This window comes from Melanotaenia boesemani, chromosome 5 (genome assembly GCF_017639745.1).
Source record: "Melanotaenia boesemani isolate fMelBoe1 chromosome 5, fMelBoe1.pri, whole genome shotgun sequence".
Taxonomy (NCBI): domain Eukaryota; kingdom Metazoa; phylum Chordata; class Actinopteri; order Atheriniformes; family Melanotaeniidae; genus Melanotaenia; species Melanotaenia boesemani.
This window is the reverse complement of record NC_055686.1, coordinates 13,309,706-13,333,651: the sequence shown is the minus strand read 5'-3', so window position 1 is coordinate 13,333,651 and position 23,946 is coordinate 13,309,706. Positions and strand designations below refer to the sequence as shown.

At 40.6% G+C, this 23,946-nt stretch overlaps 1 protein-coding gene across 1 annotated transcript in view; it reads left to right on the top strand.

The window, feature by feature from the left end:
- fgf11a (fibroblast growth factor 11a) overlaps positions 1-23,946 on the top strand; it is a 105,967-nt gene that overhangs the window by 70,852 nt on the left and 11,169 nt on the right. The window contains exon 3 of the mRNA XM_041984412.1: positions 1,114-1,217. Within this exon, the coding sequence (XP_041840346.1) occupies positions 1,114-1,217 (104 nt within the window). The remainder of the gene's footprint in view (positions 1-1,113; positions 1,218-23,946) is intronic.

The following is a 23,946-nucleotide window of genomic DNA, read 5'->3' as shown; positions in this document are numbered from 1 at the left end:
GAGTAAATTCTGTTAAGGACCCAGCTTGGCAATTGATGAATATCATAACCAGATATCACTTTGTTTTATTACATCTCAGTTAAAAAGAATGTCATGCTAACATCGTCTGAATTAAATGCTAATGATGCCTTGTAGGTGCAAAGTCACAGTGACTGGTAGACACATGGTAAGTGGCAAATATCTAATGTTCTTAAATACACAACAATGCTACACTTCTTGTTTTTTTTTTTGTTTTTTTTTAACTAAATCCTTGCTTGCTTGCAGGTTGCACTCCATATTTAGCACACAACAGTAGCATCATTCCAGAAAAAGGCGATCAGCAAAGATGTCAAACTATTTGATTATCTAATCATTATAATGTTTTTAATCCTTTAAAGCTAATCTGTTTTGGTTGTCCTTCACCCTGATCCAATCTAAGTGCTTAAGGGACTTTAATTGTCCTGGTAGCGTTTGGTCATCATGACATTGTGTCCATAAAGCAGCTGGAAGTCAGAGGCTGTTTCATTGGCATCCCTCGACCTGCCATGTCAAATCCTAGGTACTGTTTAAGAGTGTAAACAAAGGGAAATCAGAAAATAATAATTACAAGTTCTTAAAGGCATGTATGCAGACAAACACATATCCGTGCATTGTGTGAGATCTTTCTTTTCTTTTCCTTGTTTGGTTAGGTTGAAGTTAGTTTAAATGGAGAGCTAAGCACATAAGAAATCCAAGGTTTCAAAAGAGAGGGATTCAGCAAACTGCATTACAAGGTGCTGTTTTCTATGTTAGGATGGATGAACTGAATTCAAAAAGCTTTTACTTCACATTCTTCACTTTCTAATTTACTGAATTCTTAAAGGCCTTCGCCTAGCGCTGCTCTTCTCCAGCATGAGTATTCTCCATGTTTTCACTTCCAGGCTTGAGCAGCCCCTGGTTTAACAGAAACCACTTCCCTCTTCCAATTCCTCCCTTCTATCCTCTTTTTCACACTCTTTCTTTTTATCTTTTATGGATAAACTGTCTAATGGCCAGGATGAAATGGAAGAGAGCTGGAAAGTACATGTCTTCTTATGCCATGAAGAAGTATTGTGAATTGCTCTAACATCATCCCTACCTCTTTTTGTCTTTCAGTGCAGTTCAACTTGATTCCTGTGGGACTGAGGATAGTGGCCATCCAGAGCACCAAGACAGGGCTCTACGTTGCCATGAACAGCGAGGGCTACCTCTACACTTCGGTATGTCAGCACATATTTTACTTTTGATGCCGTAAGCCTGTAAAGAGCTAATATGTGATTTCATTATAGAAGTCCTGGTAGAAAAACTACCATCCTTCTGCTGACTTTGTATTTGCTCATGCTCAGCTGATTGAACACAGTGTAGGTAATACGTGAGAGCAACACATACATTCTAAATGCCTCTGCTGGTGTGCTGTTTGTTCCATTAGAACTAATATAGACATATTTCCAGTTTCACAGGCTTATCAAGGTTTTTGGAATAAGTCGGTGGGGCAACATCCCTCACCTGAATATTAGACTGACATGTGATAGCCTCTTACACACTACTTTATGTTGCCCTTAAATGTTAAACTTAATGGACCTGCCCATTTCTTATTTCTACTTGTATTAGAACTGAAATCTGTACTGTCACTCCCTCAGATTATTAATCATGCAGCTGCAATACTGTTATATTGCATCTGGTATGTGTGTCCTATAAACTTCATGTTTAAGACAGGCTTTAACCAGGGAGTCCACTCCCACTCCCCTTTTCCTATCACAAAAGCCTATAACAGGTCATGACTAGAAAAAGGAGAACATTTCCCTGCATGAGGGGCCTTCACACTGAAACGACCATGTTGTGATCAAAGTTTATTGTGTCATAAATCTTAGACAAGATAAATGTTACGCAAAGAAAATAAAATACAAATATTTGCTGGATAATGCACACCCTGGTAGTGAAACATGTCCAGCAGAGTCAATGATTTCTTTTATGAGCGTCAGACTACATTGTTGCCAGAAATCCAAAGCAAGCATGTTTTGGCAAAAACCATATGATTCTTTACCTTAAGCAAGTGGTTTGTAATGTCTGAAACAGTGGCAAAGCAGCGACTGAAGTGCAGGAGAGACTGAATGTGACATTTTAAAGTGATGCTACTTTAAAACATTGAGGGGAGTTGAGGGGATTGGACTTGACAGTTGTGTGTGTGTGTGTAGCTTCATCGTTAAACCCATTCAGCCTCTAAATGTGGACACCTTTAAAATGTGTTGCAACACTTTTTTCTCCTTTTTTGTGGCTGTTTCACAAAGTGCGATGAGAATATCTTCCTCTATGGAGTTATTTTTGTGTTTCTAGAAAGCAACATTTTTTTTCTAAACTTTGTACATTTAAAACAATGACACAATGCAATTTTTTCAGTTAAGTACCTGATTAGCAGTCCACACACTTCAACCTACTGTGATTACAGAACAGCATGCACCCACACAATGCTGTCATCTGTGACAGCCGGAGGTGGTGACACTGGAGACTTTGTGTAATGCCTGCAAACATCTGTGTATCAAACACTTTCTTCCTCCCAGTCACAGCGGCACTTGTGTGCTGCATCTTATGAAACAGTTCACACATTGCATCCAGAGTTGTGATGTACAGACAAAAGCAACGGAGCCAAACCACAGATATGAAAAGGTAGCTGGAAGAACAGATCAACATCCACTCCATCAGTATGCAGAAAAAAACTCTTTTATTTCTCCTCTTGGCACACAGGAAAAGTGTGTGAGATCTTGTCTGAAATACAACAGTGTGCTAAACTTTAAAGTCCATCCAATGTTGCCTGCGTGCAAACTGCCTGAGATGAAGCATGGAAGTTTATTTTGGGTGCAGCAATGGAAAAATGTGTTTTTACTTTATTATATCAGCTTCTCACCCTGCCATCCACAAATTAAAGTTAAAGAATTTTTAAAGGATGTTTAAAGTCAAGATCTGAAATGACAGGATATAAAGCACTTCAGTTATTTTATGGCTGGTGAGGGAGATTAAACTAAACTAAATGAAATTATTAACTATACGAGAATCATTATAAGATGGTTTGCAACCATAGAGAGAAACTGTTTTTGTTCAATTTTGTTCTTATTCTTGCAAGGTTCATGCTAACTTTGCACTTCTTAATTTTATTGTAAGAGACAAATTCTGTTCAGTGTTCCAAATCAGATAAAGAAAACAAAGCAACTATCATTTCCAAGTCCAAAACAAATAAAACTTTTATGTAATGTATTTAGATGCACAGGGATTACTTATAAGTTGTTCAAGCTAGCTTCTTTGGGTTATTACATACTCTGTGTTAAGTAAGACCTTTTTTGTTGTTGTTGTTGTTGTTGCCTGGTTGGAGATACCTTGTGGCTTGTTCTCAACACATCATCCGAGCAGCACTTTCTTCTCACGGGGCTCCAAGAAGTGGACACTGAGGAGGGCATTTTTATCGTGGAAAAGAATCAAGCGGAAAGTTTGGCTTCTGCATTTCCCCTGATCCGAGGGTTGAATAGATAGTATTAATGAACAGCTGACTGAGGAGGTTAGAAGGTACATAAATCTTTAAAGACACAGACACCGCCACATACACAAGCCAACAACAAAGTTTTTATTAAAAATTAATTTCCAGGGTCAGTTGTTCATTCATGGACAAAGCTTCTCATGGAGTATGAATTAAACGAACCAATGCAAGCCTTTTTCTTGTTCTTGCGAACACAGTTCTCGCAGAGTAAGTTACAGCCTTTTGTCCTTGAGATCTGCATCAGTAAGAAGTCTGGCTAAAAAGTGTCAAAATATAACTTTTAGTCTTGAGCAGAGAAGATTTAATAGTCAATGCAACATAGCCACTTTAACCCATCTATGACCCCAACCCAAAAAAACACAACCCATCTTGCCCTTAATGAGCCCCAGAAAAAGGTCATTGCATAACTTCTCCAAGGCACGGAATCCCCACTAGGCAGTAAAAATCCTGCATGCACACACACACACACACACACAGGGGTTATACTTACCCAGGCATTCTCCTGACAAAAAGGAAGGTGACCCATTTTCACTAAGGGAAATAACCATAGGGAAAGAAAAAAATGGAAAGAAGAAACATTTTAGAAAATCCCTCTGAGAGGAGGTAGGACAAAGGTGCTGAGGAGGATTTTTTCCCCCTCTTGCCTTAAACTACCTGCTTTGCTATTGTTCTGTGCTAATGATCACAAAAAAAGATGGAGGGCAGAAATAGATGAGGAATATCACTACTGTGGTTTGTTACCGAGACAAAGGCTGTGTGAGCTGTTTTACAGAAAAAATAAATAAATAAATAAAAACAAATTTTGTTAGTTCTCACCTTCACTTTGAATGAGCATTGCAAATATTGCTAACATATTGTAAATATAGCAGCTCAGGAAAGTGTCTTAAATGCCTTTGGTAATTTTATTAGCCTGTAAAATCTAGATTTGCAAAACAGGAATCAGATTGGAAGTGGCTGCTGCCAACATGTAAATCAATTTTAATGTGCTTCTTTTCAGGCAAAGTTTCAGATTTTGCTGTGATGTCTGACAACAGAAGCAAACATATGCAAGTGAAAGTCATTGTATTTGGAATTCCATGAGCATTTAAGAGATTAATCACAGAACGTAAACAACAAACAGATTTAAAGGGCTTACACCGTCTTATTTTTCACAATGCAAACATGCAACTAAGTTTTACCCTTAGGTTTCTATGACATTGAGACAATGTCTGCCTCCTCCAGGAACCAATCAGATGACTTTCATTCCCTCTGGTCCCCTGTGACTGGCTTCATCACTTAATGTAGGTGGAGGATTGCGGCTTTGCTGGAATGACGGTGGATGTGGGTGGGGGGTCCCTGGTGGCTTCGGGTCTCCGGTTGTCTCCTGGGTGGGGATCTCGGCTGCTCCACTGTTGGGTCGGCTGGGGGTTCTGATCTGGGCGGGCGGCATTGGGTGGGCCCCGGGGTGGGGCTGCCTCGTGGCGGTGGGGGGTGGCTGCCGGGGTGCCTGGGTCGGTGTCCGTTGGCCCCTGGCCGGGTGGCCGGTCGTGCCCGGGGTGGGCCGGGTGGGGGCCCCGGGCTCTGGGGCGTCGGGTCTCGCCCCGCTCCTGGGGGTGGGGGGTCTGCCGCTGCTGGGGGGGGCTGGGCCCGTCCGGATGTGCCGTGCCGGGGGCTGGTTGGTCCGTGCCCTGGTGCTTGGTCGCAGCCCCAGAACCTGGGTGGGGGTGTGTGTGTATATAGGTGGGTGTGTGTGTGTGTGTCTGTAGGTATGCTTGTGTGTGGGTGGGTGTAGAGGGATGTGTGTGCTGTACGTGTGTGTAGGTGTGTATGAAGGTCTGGGTGTGTGCGTCTATGTGGGTGTGTGTGAGGGGTGTGCGGGTGTATGTGTGGAGGTCTATGTGGGATGTATGTGTGTGTGTGTGAAGGTGTGTATATGTGAGTGTGTGCATGTGGAGGTCGATGTGTATGTGGAGGAGTGAAGGTGTGGGTGGAGGCGTGAGTATGTATAGAGGTGTTTGTGTGTATATGCAGGTATGTATGTGAGTGTGTGTGTAGTGGTGTATGTGTATGGAGGGGTATGAGAGTGTGTGTGTATGTGGGCGTGTGTGTATGAAAGTTTCTATGTGTGTGTATGGAGGCACCGGTGTGTGTGTTTATAGGTATGTGCCTGAGGTGTGTGTGTGGAGGTATGTGCACGTTTTGAGGTGTTTGTGTCTCCATGGATGGCCCGGGGGCGGGGCGGGCCGGGTGGCCTGTCGCATTGGCCCGGGGCGTGGGCGGGCTGTCCCGGGGGATTCTGACTGCTGGCCCTGGGGGGAAGGTGCCGTTTTGGGGGTGGGGAGTGGGGGGCTGGGGCGGTGTGGGGGGGTGGGGGCCTGGCTCATGTCTCCTCGCCTCCTGGCTGAGGCTGTCCCCCCGGGACATAAGGTGGCGGGAGGATGGTGTTTGTGTGGGAGGAAGGTGTATGTGAGGGAGGATGGTGTATGGGTAGGAGAATGGTGTGAGGATGGGTAGTGGAAGGATAGTGTGTGTGTGTGTGGGAGGATGGGGTATGTGTGGGAGGATGAATGGTGGAAGGATGATGTATGTGTGGGAGGATGGGGTATGTGTGGGAGGATGGATGGTGGAAGGATGGTGTGTGTGTGGGAGGATGGATGGTGTATGAGAGGGAGGATGGTGTATGTGTAGGAGAATGGTGTATGTGTGGGAGGATGGGTAGTGGAAGGATAGTGTGTGTGTGTGTGGGAGAATGGGGTATGTGACGGTGGATGTATGGTGTAGAAGAGGGAGGATGGTGTATGTGTGGGAGAATGGTGTATGTGTGGGAGGATGGGTAGTGGAAGGATAGTGTGTGTGTGGGAGGATGGATTGTGGAAGGATGGTGTGTGTGTGTGGGAGGAAAGAGTATGTGAGGGATGGATGGTGTATGCGTGGGAAGATGAAAGGAGGAGTGGAAGGAGAGTGTGTGTGTTTGTTTGTGTGTGTGTTGGTCTGGGGGGGGGGGGCAGGATTAGTTCTCGGGGTGTGCAGCTGGGCACTGGGGTGTGGGGCTGGCCTCTGGCGGTGGCCGTCTGGGCGGGCCGGGTCCCCCCGGGTGGCGTGCTGGCCCTCGGCCTGTAGGGGTGGGGGGTGTCCCTGCGCTCCTGTGCCCGGGCCCTCTGCCCCGTCTGTCCCAGGCGGCCGGTGCTCGGGGGGGGGGGTCGGGGACTGCTGGCCTCGGCCTGCCGGGGCCGGTGCCCTGTGTCCGCGGGGGGGCTCCTGCTGGGGTCTCCTGCTGCTGTCTTCCTGGACGGGCGAGTGGTCGTCTCTGTGGACCGGTCGGGGTCTGTTACCTACGGGAGGGCTGGTGGCCTGGGTCTCGGGACCGCTGGCCTGACTCTGGCCTCTGTTCAGGTGAGGTGGCATCTGCATGATCACTCTGCATGATCACTCCTTCCTGAACGTCTCCACTCCGTATATTCGGTATGTTGACACAGTCTCTGCGTCGCCGTGTGGCCGAGTCCTCCAGCACATTTTTTTTTCTTCAATATACCTTTTCTCTCTATTCTTATAATTATTCTTAAAATTTTATTATTATTTCTGTTATTATTATTATTATTATTACTCTTATTATTATTATTATTACTATTATTATTATTATTATTATTATTATTATTATTATTGTGATTATTATTATTGTTACTATTATCAACTAGTTGTGTAATGACCTACTGGCTAGGATGATCTTAGCTATATATGTTGTAAGTAGTATGGATTACATGGTCTTTTGTATGATGTCTGAAGTCCCCACCTGCACTCCCCACACCCTTTCTGTCCCTCTCCCTCCCCTCCTTCTTCTTTCTCCCTTCTTTTCTCTCTCTCTCTCTCTGTCCCCTCCGGTCGAGTCCAGCATTAAGAGTTTGATTTAATAAAGTTTTTCATATCATCAAGAGGGACTTTATATATGTAGTATAAATCCCTGCTTGATAGAGTAAAATTGCCCGGCACCAGACGGCAGCCAGACATTCATTCTGTTTGCAACGATGCTGGACAAGACAGGTTAAAAAAAAAAAAAAAAAAAAAAAAAGGTCTCTATGACATTCGAATTGCTAAGTATGTTTAACATTGCATCATTTACAAAACTATCACAACCTCCAAATGAGAATTCATGATGGTGCATTAGTACTCTTGTTAATGCTAAATGACATATTTGAGTTTTGGAACAACAAATTGCTTTTTTTGGGAGAGCTTTGACCGTTTCAGCAAGACAATGCAAAAGCACATTCTGAACTCATTACAGCAACATGGCTTCACAACAAAGTTGACTTTGTAGACCAGCCTGACTGTCCAGATCGTTATGTGTATTGTTAAATAAGAAAAGCAGGCCCCAAACTGTTTTGCAGCTGATGTTTGCTAAAATTTATTTTGTAAATTTAATGTACGTATTGTGTTTTTGCTTTCGAATAATTATTTCTTGGTGGTTTTACCTAAAACAATGAAATGTTTGGGTAAATAAATTATCCTTCTTCAGTCCAATGAAGGATAACTACTTCAAATTAATAACTCTTGTAAAGTGATGGGATGTACTGGACCGAGGTGTGATCAAAGGTGCTGTTTAGCTAAAGTGGTAGAGCATTCTGCTGCAGGTCTTGAATTAAAAGAAAAAGAGACAAAGAAACAACATATAACCAAAGCGGGGAGGTTGTTCCTCTATATTTTTGTGAAAATTAGAAAGAATCCCATCAGGTACAATCGTGTTTGAGTGGCTTCTCAGCATTAATCTTTCATGGACCTCTGTGGTATGTTTCCCTCCACAGTCACACACACAAGTAGATAATTACAACGCTTATTTAAAGGATGTGAAAATAAAATACTTCCTCCCAGCAGATTATTTGCCAGTAATGACTTACAGAAAAGTAGTTTTCTGGCCTGGTCTCTCCTCCCAATCATTTATCTTTATTTATCAGTGGCATCATTCTCATTTGAAGCCCATTTGTTGTATTTCCTGTTTGGGCTTTTCTCTATCTTTTTTATTTTTGTTGTTGTTGTTGTTGTTGTTGTTACTTAGGTCATCTGTATGTATTGAGCAGCACATGGGAAATTAGAAGGGGTCGGGCTTGTCAAGCTCTCAATGATTTAAAAAAAGGTTCCAAATGCTTATGAGATCACAAGTTTTGACAGGAGGAGATTCTGCTAGCAATTGTGTGACAAGACATTTAAAAACAAAGTCAGGGAAAGCATCACATCAGGATTAGCTTATATTGGATCACATTTAGCTTTTGGAGATTTTGGGAAACAAATGAACAAGCTCGGAGTATGACAGTGCGAGAACGGAGCAGATGGTGGCTTCAACATCACAGGTAAGCTTTATTTCCCTTTCTTTATTTAGTTATTTTTAAATATAAATTTTAAATGGAAAAAAGTTCATTTTAAAGTTAATCATAAAAAAGTTAATCATAAACTTCATCCAAAAGCATCAGGGGAAACGTCTCGGTCTGCAGCTGAAGAGGAGAACCTCAACCTGCGGGACCTTAGACAGCTGAGCTGGTTTTTAATCACCATCTGCAGAGAATTTTAATGAGTTTAATTTTGGTTATTTACAGTTTAATTCTTGTGTTTCTTTCAGGTGCGATCTCTCCAAAGCTGGTGAGGTAGTGTGCCAGAAGAGGAACGGACTGAAGCCTAACATTATTGAGAAAATACATTTTTTAAATAAAAATCTATGACATCACAAGGTTGCCAAAGCATTTTTCTCATAATACATTTTAATACAACTGTATAAAATCACTAACACAATCACTATCCCCATTGCACAAGCACCCTTTCCGTCATACTTCAGCGAACGGAAACGTATCATGTGTTTAATCACTTGACCAGGTCAAAGAGCTCCATCTTGGTGGACATTAAGATTTTTTTATTATTTTATTTTTTTTTTCTTTTGCTATAGTGATTACCGGGTTATTTTACTTGGCCCAGGGAGGCGAAAGGCTGCCACCTTAGTGTGATGGAGGGGTTTGGGTGTCCCAATGATCCTAGGAGCTATGTTGTTGCAGGCTTCATGCGCCTGATAGGATCACCCATGACAAACAGGTCGTTAGGTAAAGGACCAGACAGAGTGCAGCTCAGCAAAACCCCAAGAAGAAAAACAGTAATGTTGCCAAGTTTCTCTTGCCCCCTGGGGCCCCCTTCTGGAGCCAGGCCTGGAGGTGGGGCATGGAGACTAGTACCTTGTGGTCAGGCCTAGGCCTAGGTACATGGGGCCCAGTCAGGCTTAGCCTGAAAGGGTGATATGGTCCCCCATCCAATGGGCCCACCACCATTGGGACGGGTCATGGGGCAGTGGCCAAAGGTGGTAACCAATCCTTGGCTGCAGAAGCTAGTTCTTGGGATGTGGAATATCACCTCTGGTGGGGAAGGAGGCTGAGCTGGTGCGCGAGGTTGAGCAGTTGAGGGCTCCTTGATCTGAACTAGAGTGGTGTTCATTTATTGGACCTCTGTGCTTATCATGTATTGTCTGTGACAAACACCATGTTCAGGCATAAAGGTGTTCATATGTGCACATGGCACCAGGACACACTAGGCCGCAGTCCAGTGATCAGTTATGTAGTCCTGTCTGCAGAATTGCAGCCCCATGTCTTGGACACTCAGGTGAAGAGAGGGGAGGAGCTGGCAACTGATCACCGCCTGATGGTGAGTTAACTGAGATGGTGGGGGAGGATGCCGGTCAGGCCTGGCAGGCCCAAATGCGTTGTGAGGGTGGGCTCATTTTGGGAAGCCTTTGTGAAAACGGTATATGGTTTGAATATCAAAGTAAATCAGAAACCCTGAGACTGCATAAATTCAGTGTTACTCCATTGTTGATTTGAGATAATGAGCTGTTTTCTGTCCTGGTCTATCAGTGAGTCAAGATGTTTGGTCTGCTTGAGTAAAGGGCAGTGTGAAAGCAAACCTGTCCAGCTGAGTCCCTCAGACTATCCTGGTGATAATGCACCCTAAGTCTCATATTGTCCCAAAATAGTTTCACTTTAGTTTAACTTTCCCTTTAAAATACAGGAAATCGTGGCTCTGATTCATCCACTTGTGGTGGGGGCTGGGGTGTTTCTCTTGCAAACACAAATCATGAATAATTGAGAACCTATTGTACAATCAATCCCCAATTCCACTCATTGGTTTTGTTGAACCAGAATTTTACAAACAACCACAAACAGTCATGCACCAGTGAAAGCAGCTTCAAAGCAAGGAAAAAAAAATAGAATTTTATATGAATTACTTTTCTGAAGTGGAATTTTTCTCTCTTAAATGTTGATGTACTTACTCCAAAGAGGAGGAAGGCAGCCATGAGAGATATTTAAACATCAGTCAAATAGTACTTCGGTGCCGCTTTAATGGTCAAAGAGAGAAAAGGGAGGAAAGAGAAATATGTCATCTTACACAATTAATGTTACATTTTTACTTTACCCAAAAGTAATCTTTTTTTTTTTTTAAATGGGGGGGTAGATATGGACGTTGTTGTGCTTAAGATAAACAGGAGAGGAATGATGGGGTAGATGTCCTTTTGTCCTCAAATGAGCTTCTTGATTTAATGACATAGATGAAAAGCAAAGTGAGTCATAATATTTTCTTTGTTGTTCCTATTGTTGTTGTTTTACATAAAAATGCACAGGTGGAAAATTGGGTTTCTCTTTTTAACTAAAACAATGACTCACTGCTTAATGCAAAAGCTTTGACTTCATAAAAGAAAGTTAATAATGTAATATTTTGATATTGTCATACATGCAGTGAGACTTCTTGGCCTGTATACAAACTACACGTATGTTAATCTCTGATATTCAGGCCCAGGGCTGCTCAAACTCCATGAGAATAAAACTGGTGGCAGAGCAGTTAGATCTGTGTGACAGGCTAGGTGTTAGCACCAGTCTTAACAAACAGGGCTGGTCATTGTCACAGTCTTAAGAGAAAAGAAGATGGAAAGATTGGAGTATACTTGGGAAAGAGGGAGGACGAGAAGGATGACCTGACAGAACCAGACTCCGAGCGAACATAACGTCTCCTCTGGGAGCTACAACCGCCGCTGTGCCCATCTTTCTTCCCCCTCTCCTTCCGTCTTTATGCCCTCCATCCCACCCCATCCAGTCTCACTTGTACAGCTTTTACTCGCCTGTCAGTCTGTCATGCTCCCTGTCTGGTCATTTGTGTTTCTTGACATCTCATGTGGCTTGTCTTTTTTTCCTTCCCCCCTTTTCACTGCACCATCACTGCTTTTCTTTTCTCTTGTTTTTTTTGTCATCCTCTTAACCTCTTTTTATTCAGAATTTCTCTCTTGATCTGTTCCTTTTCTGCAGTTTTTGTCCTCATTTTGTGCTGTACCTTTCTAGTCTGTGCTCCCCTGTCCTCTTTAGATGCTTGGCCCCTTTATTTTGGCCAGGGGTCCTTTGGTTTCTATGTTTAACACTTTCTGAGCTCATATATATATATATATATATATATATATATATATATATATATATATATATATATATATTCTTTTTTTATCATATTTACATATCTTAAAATAGCAACAAACAAAACATTTTTAAAATGTTACAGGTTCTAAATATGTTAGTGCTCAGTCCTCTACGTGACATTTAATTCTAGTGTGGAATTAATCAAGATCTAAATTAATCAAAACTTTAAGTTGATGTAATCCATGTTAATGCTGCCTAAACTGCCATGGTCTCAATAAACGAACAGCTGTTGCAGGTGAATTTTAATTGAAGGGCAACATCCAGCAATTCACATACTTGGCAGATAACGATGAGATTAGCATGCTAATTAAGCATAAGAACAACTGTACACTCAGCTGCTAGAAAGATTTTAGACCTGAGTAAATAAACCATAATAAAAAAAAAAAAAAAATTACTGGTTGAAGTCAATGAAGAGCTAAAGCTTTGTCTTAAACATTTACAATATGAAAGATTGCCCATAATAGTGAATTCTGAGTTGCTACCACATCTGAAGATGCCCTCAAACCCTGAAATGCATTTTAGCAGCTTTCAGCTCCTTGTTTTGGTTTAAATGTTACAAATATATGTCTTCTTTACTGCTTGGAGATTGCTGGTAGTCAGCTTATAGCTGATAGTTATTTCTTAAAAATGAAGAACCACAAAGCCCAATCTCTCTTGGTAGTTGGTAGACACCTAAATAGAGAAACTAAAGGATTTTAAAGATCTGAAAGTTGGCGAGACATAAGCAAACAAGTGAGAAGCAAGAAGGCGAGAAAGAAATGTTTATTCTAGAACATTAAAAAAAAGAGCTGAAATGGTTTACAATTACTGGAAGGTCAAAATAATTAGGATGAACTCATGCCAGTCAATCTTCATTAAGCACTAGTTTATATGCTCAGGAACTCTGGTTCTTTCAGGGAAGTTTGAATGTGCAACCAAACTCTGATGCACATCAAAAAAGCAAACTCTGGTCCATCCAAGGAGGGAATATGTTTTTTAAAAGGTTTGATTATTTTGACTAAATGCAGTGTGAAAGCAAACTTGAACCAGCTGAATGTTAGAAACCCCAACTGAACCAAGTCTCCCATCGTAATGAGTCTAGCGTGAAAACAACCTAAAAGTACAGCGTACAGAACGTGGCAAGGATAAATATTGAGTAGCGACAAGGATTTGGCAGAAAACAATACAAACTGGGGAGTTTATAGACAGAGTGAGTATTGAGTTTTCCCAACTAGGTGTGGACGACAGAAAAAACAAAAGTGGGGGAATTAGTTAAACACAAAACAGATGTAAAGCATACAAACATAAGAAATAAAACCTAAAGAAACACAAAATAAAGAACATGTAAAGGACAAATTAGTATTAAAATTCAACAAGAAAAGAACATTAAACATTTAAACACATCACAGACCCTACTAATAATCTGAAGAAGCTGGCTATGTGTGCTTTATAATTCACATAGCTTTTGAGTCAGAGCTGTTTTGAATGCATCTGTTATACACTTGACAAAAGTTTTAACTTTCCCCAGTAAAACCCCAATAATCCCACTAAGTGACCTAAATCTGCCTATTAAAAAAAAAAAAAGAAAAAAATAAGTTGGTCTGGAGTGAATTTTTTTCATACCGGAGTTAAACAGTCCAGGTGTATGAGGAAAGCAGCCAGATGGGCTTTCTGTATCTATTGGTCGTTACACATCCCCACCAATAAAACTTCCTCTACATCATCCTCTTGTCACTGTCACCTTTACTGTATTTATCTGGTCACCTCAAATATATTTTCTTCCATACTTTGGGTCTTTTTTTCCATCTCATCTGACTTCCTTTCCATGCTAAATCATGTATACTGAGAAAGATTTAAAACTAAATGAGTAGTTTGATGTTATTTTCCTGCTGGTAAATGAGGATAATTAAGGTTTATGTTGTGGTTTTATACTAACGTAAGGATTAAGCTCAGGAGCATGCAGTTCCATGCAGAAGCTGGGCAGTGCTCGTTTTGAATCATGGCATGTGGGAGTAACTCAGCAGAGGTTAATGGGAGGGGGGGAAACTCCTTGTGAAGGCTCCATTGTCTGAGGCGGCTGGGACCTGCTTACCTGTGGGCACCACCTGAAAATTGCTTTCTGATAAAAATAGTGCTCAGCCATGGACCAGGCCCACTTTATTAGCTGTGTGCTCTGGAAAAGCCTCCCGGGTAGAGAGATGGCAGTAGGGAGGGAGGAGTGATGTGTGAATAGGGGTTGAGGGGGGGTCGGCATGGTTATGCAGTCTAAGCCACATGCACGGCAAAAAGTGTGTTCACTAACACACATACACTCATGTGAATGTTCCCTTGTGCAATTTATCCACCCTCCACAGCCCCACAAACACACATGTGCAGCCAGGTATAAACAATCTGACAGAGGCAGGCAGACATAATTGGGCCGGACTCCGATACCCGGGACCGGCTGTGGCCAAACTTTCTGCAGTTAACAGGGGAAAGTTGGGCAAAGTAAAACTTTACTTAGATGACATTGTGGATGCTCACTAGGGATAAATGAACACAGTCCCACTTTCAAAAGGCTGAGAAACTGAGACTTAAACCCATCAACAGAGGCCATACTTTGCCTCTTTCCCTGAATTTTGGGGGGACACAAACATGCAATAGTATACTATGTGTGCTCAAGTGTTCCCATGGATGAAAAAAGTGGGTCACCATTAGCCAGCAAAACCTAGCATGATACATTATGGCTAATGTTTTTTTTTTTCTTTTTTTTTTTGGATGATGATTTTGTCCTTCCATAAGGCCAAGTTACAGCACAATTTAAAGCACAGAAAACAAACATGTCCATAAGGAGATCATGAGGTTCTGATCAAAATAAACCTTCAGTGTTAAAAAGACAAAAAAGGTAAAAAAAAAAAAAAAAAAAAAAAGAAAAAAAGTTTGCTTGTTAAGAAAACATTTTCAGATTAAATATTACTTGGGGTAGTTTAACCATAATATAGCAATGCTAGCGTACTCCTTTCTGCTTTTTTACCACATGCAGTAGATAAAAACATATGGTTAGAGTGAGGATTCAGACACTTGGTCAAGTTTAGATATTTGAAAATACATGGTTAGGATTTGGTTATGTTACAAACCCAAGTCTCTGGATACTTTACAACTCTCAATTTACAACCGTGAACTGTGACTGCTGCATTTTGTAGATGTGGAACATGCTCATTATATATTTTCTTTTGAGACTGGACTGTAATGTTTTTAAGTTGTTGGGGTTTATTCGGCCAATAAAAAAAAAAAAAAATAAGAACATAAGAAATTAGAGAAGACACTAGATGTATTCTCACATTCAGATGTCTTTTGGCCCATAATGAAAGATATAATTATGACTAATGGAATTTTTTAAAAAAGTATACTGTACAAAGTGCTTTTATAAAGAATAGCCTTGCTTGAGTACGAATGGGTAAAAGTGTAACTTCTAAACCTCACCATTCTATTTCCGTGTTTACACACTTTTTTCTTGAACCAATGACCTCTCCCACAACTTGGATGCGAACACTCTGTCGAAGCTACAACAATGGCGGATTACGTTGTGGGGTTTGTTTTCTGGAGCCACAGAGCGTGATATGGTTTTTAGGGTTAGGGGCTGGTTTATATCCCACATGTTTATGTGCACGCTCTATGTCTTACTCTATGTTTTTGGTGCATTTCTGCGGCAGCGTTACAGCGCCACTTACAGGATCAGCAAACTGTATGTTAACTAAGTACAGCTTCTTAACGTTGCAATATATGCTAGTTTCACTGAAAGCAACACCTCTCTCAGCTAGCCAGATTGTACAAAAGGTAGTTAAGGTCACTCCACATCTGCCACATCATGCCAAAGAGGTTGCCATGGTGATGAATCCTGCAGAAGCAGGGGATAGCACCACCATTCTGTTGCAAAGGTTGAATAATCTAATCAAATCAAATCAGGTTTCATTGTCTTTAAGTAAAACTGGACCCTAAAAATATTATCTTTCCCGAAATGTAACTGAGTATTTCCGGTGCCCAATTCAAAATAAATCAAAGTTTGCGTAAACTTAACCAAACAAACAGAAAGTAAAAGTTATAAAAGGCCCTTGTACATCTTATTAACTCAGAAAGTAGCTTCTATTGTGTCTGAGATACTGACATGAATAAATTGTTATACAAAGTTTTACTTCGCTTATTTCTTTGGGAAAAAGTTGGTGTCACTTCTGTCTTAGTTAACCAGTGCTGGAGTCCTCTGTTTGTAACTGCCCCTCCCCTGCATGTTCTCTCTTTGAGTCCTCGTCTAAGTTTTCTACTGGGAACTTCTTTTGAGATGGATGGAGGTGCCAGGCACTAAATAGGGAATGCCTCTACTCCTCAGCCACTCAGGAGAGGAGCTTAACATTCAAAGAGGAGAGTTAGAGAAAGGATGGGGGTTGACATGGAAGGAAGGTAAAAGATAAAGGAAGATATAGGGCATTGGAGAGAGGAGGGACAAGATTTCATTCGTTTGCAAAATGCTGCAGCTTTATCGTGAGGCAACACAATATCCTTGCAGTCTTTTAAGAGCTGTCCCAGTGAGTTGGGGGGGGGGGTGCTAAAAGTCTATAAACATGCACAAGCACAGAGGGTCATATACACACAAAAAGACAGGTGTGTGTGTAGATACATTTTAGATGATAATTTATAGGATGCCAAACATAATTGGGTTGAAAAGGTTCAAGTGCACAAGCTTTTCATTGTGAGTTAATTCCTATGAGTAGACTTTTCTTTCTAAGTTTCATGCAGTGGCATGTTGCTTCCTTGTCTCACAAAGCCAGTTAATTGGGATGGATGGTCTTTGGTGATAAAGGGAGTTACCACATCCATCATCTCACTGTGTTCTATAACAGCGAGCAGTTCCTTTCTCTGTGGAGACTGGCTGAGAGGAGGTGTGAGGAGGGGAGCGTGGCCTCTTCAAGTTATTCAGTTCACTTGATATTCCTGAAGAGCTTTTGTTAAGAGTAGGTCAACAGATTCATGCAGTGAGAAGGATGCATGAATTACATCTTTAAAGAAAAGGGGAAAATAACATTTTTTTTTTGTATTTTTTTTTATTTTCTGATTTCAGGTGTTAAGTTATTAAATGCATGATGGTTTGAATGATCAGTAGGATCCATTAATTTTATCCTTACAGCCTGTATTCCAATGACAACCCTTGTTTTGTACTATATATAGTTTACAGCTGTTAAACCTTAAAGCTGTAAACTCAGGTGCTTGTTGATCCTAATAAACATTAGCTTAGTTTTTATTTGTGTGGGGGACATGGCCCCCAGTGTTCCAATGACCACTGGTTCTACTGTTGCTTTTACCTTCCAGGCTTTCTCCAGTTCTTCCATGAGTCCTTGGTATTTCTCCAGTTTCTCGTGTTCCTTTTTCCTGATATTTCTATTGTTGGGGATGGCTACATGAATCACTCCTACTGTCCTTTCCTGCTTATCCATGATTACTATGTCCGGTTGGTTGGCCACCACCATTTTGTCCGTCTGTATCTGGAAGTCATTGAGTTTGGAAATCCTCAGAAACTGTTAAATAGTACATGAAAGATTTCACCATCTCACCATCCCACACTTTTTTTTCTGTCCCCTCCAGTCAGGTCCAGAAAGTTTACATAAATTCCACAATACCAAATAAATAAGATAAAGCAATATATTTCTAATATATAAAGACATTTTAGAAATGAGATTATCAAGAGGAGCCTTATACCCTCAAAGCTCCACTTGGCAAAGCAAATTTGTTCGGCACACCACAGCCAGACCATTATTCTGTTTGCTACAATGCTGAACAGGACAAGTAAAAAAAAAAAAAGAATATATATATATATATATATATATATATATGTATGTATATATATATTGATGTGTGTGTGTGTGTTTAACTCAATTAGTTGCTACCTGGGGTATTTATTTGGTTCTCAAGTTGTTAACTGCTCCACCATGCTCAGTTGTCTCTTGCATCGCCCATAATCAGTGTTTTGAGACCAGTAAAAGTGTGCCTAAACAGTGAACTGTAAGCTTTAAAATGAAAACATTGAGCTGAAAGATGTCATTAACCTTATGGGAGGTGAGGGGGGAAACAGAGTAATGGAGTTTTTTACTGCATATGAATTAGGAAATGGGTGATTTCCAGGCCAAACACATGGTTGGCTCTGTAACTCCCTCGTGCTGCAGGATCAGCACCTTGGAGAGTGCCACAGATCAAAATCCCATATAGAAGTTTTCTATCATTGTAGTGACATTAAGGTTATTTTCTCACATGACAGTATTTCTTTATGTTCATCGTTTATGCTTAATTAAACTAGTAGATGCATTTCATATTGTGTTTCCTACTTGCTACTCCTTAATGCGTCTAGCATGGTCTACTGTATTGCCATAACTGTGTCTAACATCAATTATGTGCATCAGTGCAGCTTAAGTTAAAATTAAGACGCTTTTCCAGGCCTATACTGTTGCTTGTTAGTAGAACTTTTTGCCTTTCGTTTCAAATGCTTAGTAAAAGCAGCTCTTTTATTGTTGAATATCCCACTTATTTATCCTCAGCTTCTTTCAGAGTATGTATTAAGTCATTGTACATTTGTTCTGTTGAGCACCATCCAGACATTTTTATTTCATTTAGTTGAATCTGAGCCTAAATATAAAGCTGTTTTAAGTCAATGTCCAATGACCATGCCATGACACTGGCAGGATGGTTAGAAGGTCTGTTCAGGTTAGTTTATGAGCAGAAAATGCTGCTGCACAACCTTTTCTGGCTTTGAAGATTTTTATTTTATTTTATTCACTTTTGGCCAAATATTATACTGTCATGTCTTGGTTTTTCAAATGGTTTGCTCCTTGTAGTGGACTTTCATTTTGGATATTTTCTGCATATTTTCGATGAGATTATTGAATTGGATATGATCCTTCTGTTGTTGTCTTCAGTAGTAGTTCAGTAGCTTTCCATCCCATTTTATACCGAAAGCCATACAAGTAGACGCCTCTCCTTTCCCCCCATTTTGGATATAAATACTTAAGAACAAAGAAAACAGAAATGAATCTTGAACTTTAATGGTTTATAAAAATTGTGTCCAAATATGTTTAATTTTAAGGAGAAAAAAATGCCATCGGACAACACAAAAGCACCACATGTGATCAAAAACAGCTTTAAATAACTTTAATTTAAATGTTTTCTTTGTATTAAAATGTAGTAGCATCATAATGTAAAAGGAGAAACAAAAAACTAGACAAAACCTGTTTTTAGTGGAGGAACAGAAGGATATTTTCTCATTCATTCATACTAGAGATGTGCCATCTTTAAAAAGAACCCTAAGACCTTTAGAGGCATTTATATGTCATTGTTTTGAAATTTGCATGTTTTTGCTGCCTCCAAGTGGCCTGATCAACCTAATCATAAATAATTCATTCAGTCATTAATTCATTCATTTATTTACTGCTTAGTCCTATTCAGGGTTGCAGGGAAGTTGGAGTTTATTCCAGCAATTAGCATGTGAGAGGCAGGTTACACCCGGACAAGTCACCAGTCCATCATTACAAACAATTACCAGACATAAATTCAGGTCTGATGAAATGATGAATAATCAAATAGTTATTCCTGTTCAAATCCAAGTTAGTTGTCATTAGTAAGATTATACTAAAGTAATGCAAACATTAATACAGCAGTAAGTTATGTATCTTTTTTGGCTTCTAAACTGCCTACAACCATTTGAAAATGAACCGTGGGACATACTGTATGTGTGTACGGGTTCGTTCCTTAACACACACACACACACACACACACACACACACACACACACACACACACACACGCACATATACATATCCATGTACCCTTTCATGCACAAGCAGATGCACCTGACAGGTGGCAAACTGGCAATTCTCTCAACAATGTCTTTTTACAGAATGACCTGATGGCCGAGTTGTTTGCACACACACACACACACACACACACACACACACAAGCACACACACACACAAACACATGTTCTTGCACACAGTCAGACCCCCAGCTCCTTTCCACTGACCTTCCTCACCCACCCATCGCATCAGAACGGTCTTGTCTCTTTTTCTTTGAGTCAGCACTGTAGTTTCCTTTCCTCTGCCCTCCTTCCTCTGCATGTGTCTTTCTCCTTCTCTTTAGCACTCTGATCGACCTATCCCCCCCCCCCCCCCCCCCCCCCCACATGCACACACATACACACACCCCACTCACCACCACCACCCTCATCATTCAGACCCAGACCCAGCAGAGACACACCTTCCTTCCATGATATAGCAGCATAGCAGCAAGACACATGTAGCCTTGAGGAGGGAAATGATGAAAAATATTAAGCACTGAAGAAGATGGGGAGAATATAGAGATGAAGAGAAGAAGACAAAAGACAAATACAGAGAGATATAAAATAAAAACAGTGTAGAGGTATGGTGGGTTATCTTTGGCTCTTTTTGGAAAATCCCCAATCGCACAGCGAGGGTCTGGCAGTCAAGGTGAGAAGCAGAGGACATCCCTCCTACCCTCCCTCTCTGCTTCTTCCCCCTTGTGCACTCGTCTGCAGCCTCTCCAGCTGTTCTCATTACACTCATATGTGTGTGTGCTTATATCTACTAATTTGTCTGTGTATGTCTGTGTGTGTGTGTGTTATGCACACATCTAGTGTATTATTCCTGTTGTTCAGTGAGATATCAGGAACGCATGTTTATATTTGTGTCATAGACAATGTTTGCCTTCTGTGAACATGTGTGTGTGTGTGACTGCTTGATTTGTGTGTGTGTGCTGTCTGGATATTGTGAGAGCCCATCAGGCCTGGTCGAGCTCCAGCGCTCCTCATGACGTCCCTGTAAATGCCAGATTGTTGGCACTGACGACGACACCTTTCTGCCTGAAGCACTGAAAAAATTCTTCCTCCTCTCTGTTGGTCAGAAGCTCAAAGACACTCATGAGGTTTCATAAGAGCAGAGAGGCTAAAAGGTGGAAATCAGACAGGAGAAAGCAGGAAAGGGCCGGTGGTTTGACTTCTTTTTCCTGTCAAAGCATTCACAAACAGCTGTTTTTAAAGGGGAAATTTGTCATTTTGCTCATTTTTAGGTCTAATGTGTAAAATTTCTTACACTTTCAGAATCTGATTCTCCTTCTGGAGCTTTCACTTCTCTTCAAAGCTTCTTCTTCAAACATGATTTTTTTTCTAGATTGCTCTCTCTCTCTCTCTCTCTCTCTCTCTCTCTCTCTCTCTCTCTCTCTCTCTCTCTCTCTCTCTCTATAGCTGATATTTATTGAGTAAAATCACAGATTTTGGACATTTCCCTTTACATTTACTTAACAGTATTAAGTATGTGCATGATCGACATGCCAGAGAAATACAGGAAAGACAAGGCAGCCATGAGAATGCAAATGCATACAAAATAAAAATTATTGTTACTTTTATTATTATTACTTTTTATTTTTATTTGATATGTATTCCCCCGTATATTACCTATTCGCTGTGGTGTTAAAATAAAGATTGTTATTTCTAGGAAAACATTCAAAGAGACATTAGGAGGCATATACTATTTCTGCTTCTAGTGAAGTTCATCCTCAAATTTTAAATTTCAGCAGATTTAGACAGTAGGACACTGTAGAATATCTACTTAACTCCACTGTGAACTTGGCTGTTATTCCAGTGCACTATCAGTAATGAAGTCATCTCACACACAGCTACAGTGAAGATGACACGTCCCTTTTTTCAGGGTGAAGCATGGTTTTGTCTGTGAACAAGTCCTAACAGCTGCGTGCACAGACGTAACACAAGTCAACCAGAAAAATGTTGCTTTTGAAATTGAAGCAGACTCTTTGCTGCAGCTGTCATGGAGTTTGACAAAAGTGCTTTGAATGCCAGAGGTTATTTTTCAGGTAAAGGTAGTAGATGTTGCTGCTTTTAAACAAACGAGCCACAGAAAACAGAGCTCACTAGGAAGGAAGTTGTTTCTAAATGTTGAATAAAGGTTTGAAGACACAATTTGAAGGAATAGCTGATGAGAATGAGAATACCAGCAGGGCTGCTTTTCTCCATGGTTTAATTAATAATGATAATTACGCCTATCTTTAGAGAATTGTTTTGCAGGCTCCTGTGATGCTTCCTCAGCTGTTTGTCTTCAATTAAGTTTGTTTTTCTGCTCATTTTCTCAGATAATAATCAGCTTTGCTGGTAAACAAGCTTTGTAAAGCTAACCTTGCTCTGTGTGCTTTTGGAGCTGATTGTTATCCTCTGGACACAAGCTGCATATGTGGAGAAATGTGCATCATTCACTGCAGGGACAAATATGATCCCATTTTATTCCTCTAGCTGGTTTGGCCTCAGTTTGAATCCCATGGCTTCATCTGTTTTGATTAAAACTTTCAATCTCTACTTTATTAAGCACTTATCCAACATGGGGTTCAGTTAGAGAATAAGTAATAAAGCAGGAACATCCTCTAAGGCAGGCACTCTTTAGGCGACAGAAAACAGCTTCCAGTTCATGATCAGTCCAATATACTTTAATAACCCGGCCATTCACTTAAGCTTTTGTTTCCGCAGGATATTTTTTTATGACATGATGTGTTTTATTGGACTGTGAAGTGAAGGGACAGTAGGGACAGGATGGAGAAATGAGACTGAAGATGTAAGCTGACAGTCGATTGACACACTTGAAGTCGTAAAGCCAAATTTAGTCTTATAACCTCATGCATGACACATTGCTTTTAGTTCTGTGCAGCAAACAGCAAATTTGATCAAATTTAACTTTTTTTTCTTTGAGAAAAAACATAAATATTTCAATTCTTAATGGAAAAAAGTCTGGAAATGAATTCTGAAAGAGAAAAGCCTTCATTAACAGAGTATTTATTGTATGTTCGTATTACATTGATCCAGAATATTCATTAATCCTTCCAAGCTAAATAGTCATAAAGGCTGATTGTCCTTAATTTTACGTTATGTTACTTAGATCTATTTTATGGTTTGTTTAATTCCTCTTGCTAGATTATTTTGATTGAAGCTGTCCACCCATACTAATGAGACCATAAGTGTCAAACTGTGTTACTCATACCACTGGTAGCATTTCTCTTTCCTGTAGTGGTACACTGAATAAATTTCTGATATCAACCAATTTAAAAAAAAAATCCTGTTTGTGAAAACATATCTCTGCTAAAAAGGTCTCTCTTCACTTGTCAAATCTGAAACTGAAGCTACTATTGATCCAGATACCACAGGACTGTATTCATAAAAGGCTCATTGGTATTAATGTCAGTTCTGGTGATGTACCCTTTTTACAATGAGATAGTAGCTTCCACCACTCAGCAGTAAATAATAATATTTGGAATTAACTGTATTGAAGATTGTTATTTTCATCTCGTCTCTTTTACTATTTTTTAAGGCTGCACTACTGAACTTTTGCACCTTTTAACAAAATCTCATTCAGCATCTGTCTTGGTACCTGTCTCTTCTCCAAGCTCTCTCCAAGCAGTAATAGTAGCCCAGTGTTATCTCATTCCTTGTCACTTTCTCACTTTCTTTTCCTCATCTCCTTCTTGCGTTTCTTTACCGAATCAGCCATAGTGTGAGTGGTAATTATGACCTTTTTCTAATCTAAACTAAGTAATGTTATTACCAACAAGCCCAACCAGGAAGTGACTAAAGAACACAGCTCTGAAAATATTAAACCATATAATTAATGCCACCCCCCCATCCCCCCACCCCCAAACACACACACACACACACACACACACACACACACACACACACACACACACACACACACACACACACACGCATTCTTGTCTTCTGATGTGGGCTGTTAAATTAAACACTTAAATCTGCCCTTATCTGGAAATGATCATGTGCCCCATATTTTTCTCCTGCTGTGTGTAGGGGCAACACATTAACACATTGTTATGGGTCTTTTTTGGGGTATGACACAAATTACCTGCACAGATGTTTCGACTGAAGGACCTGTTTTG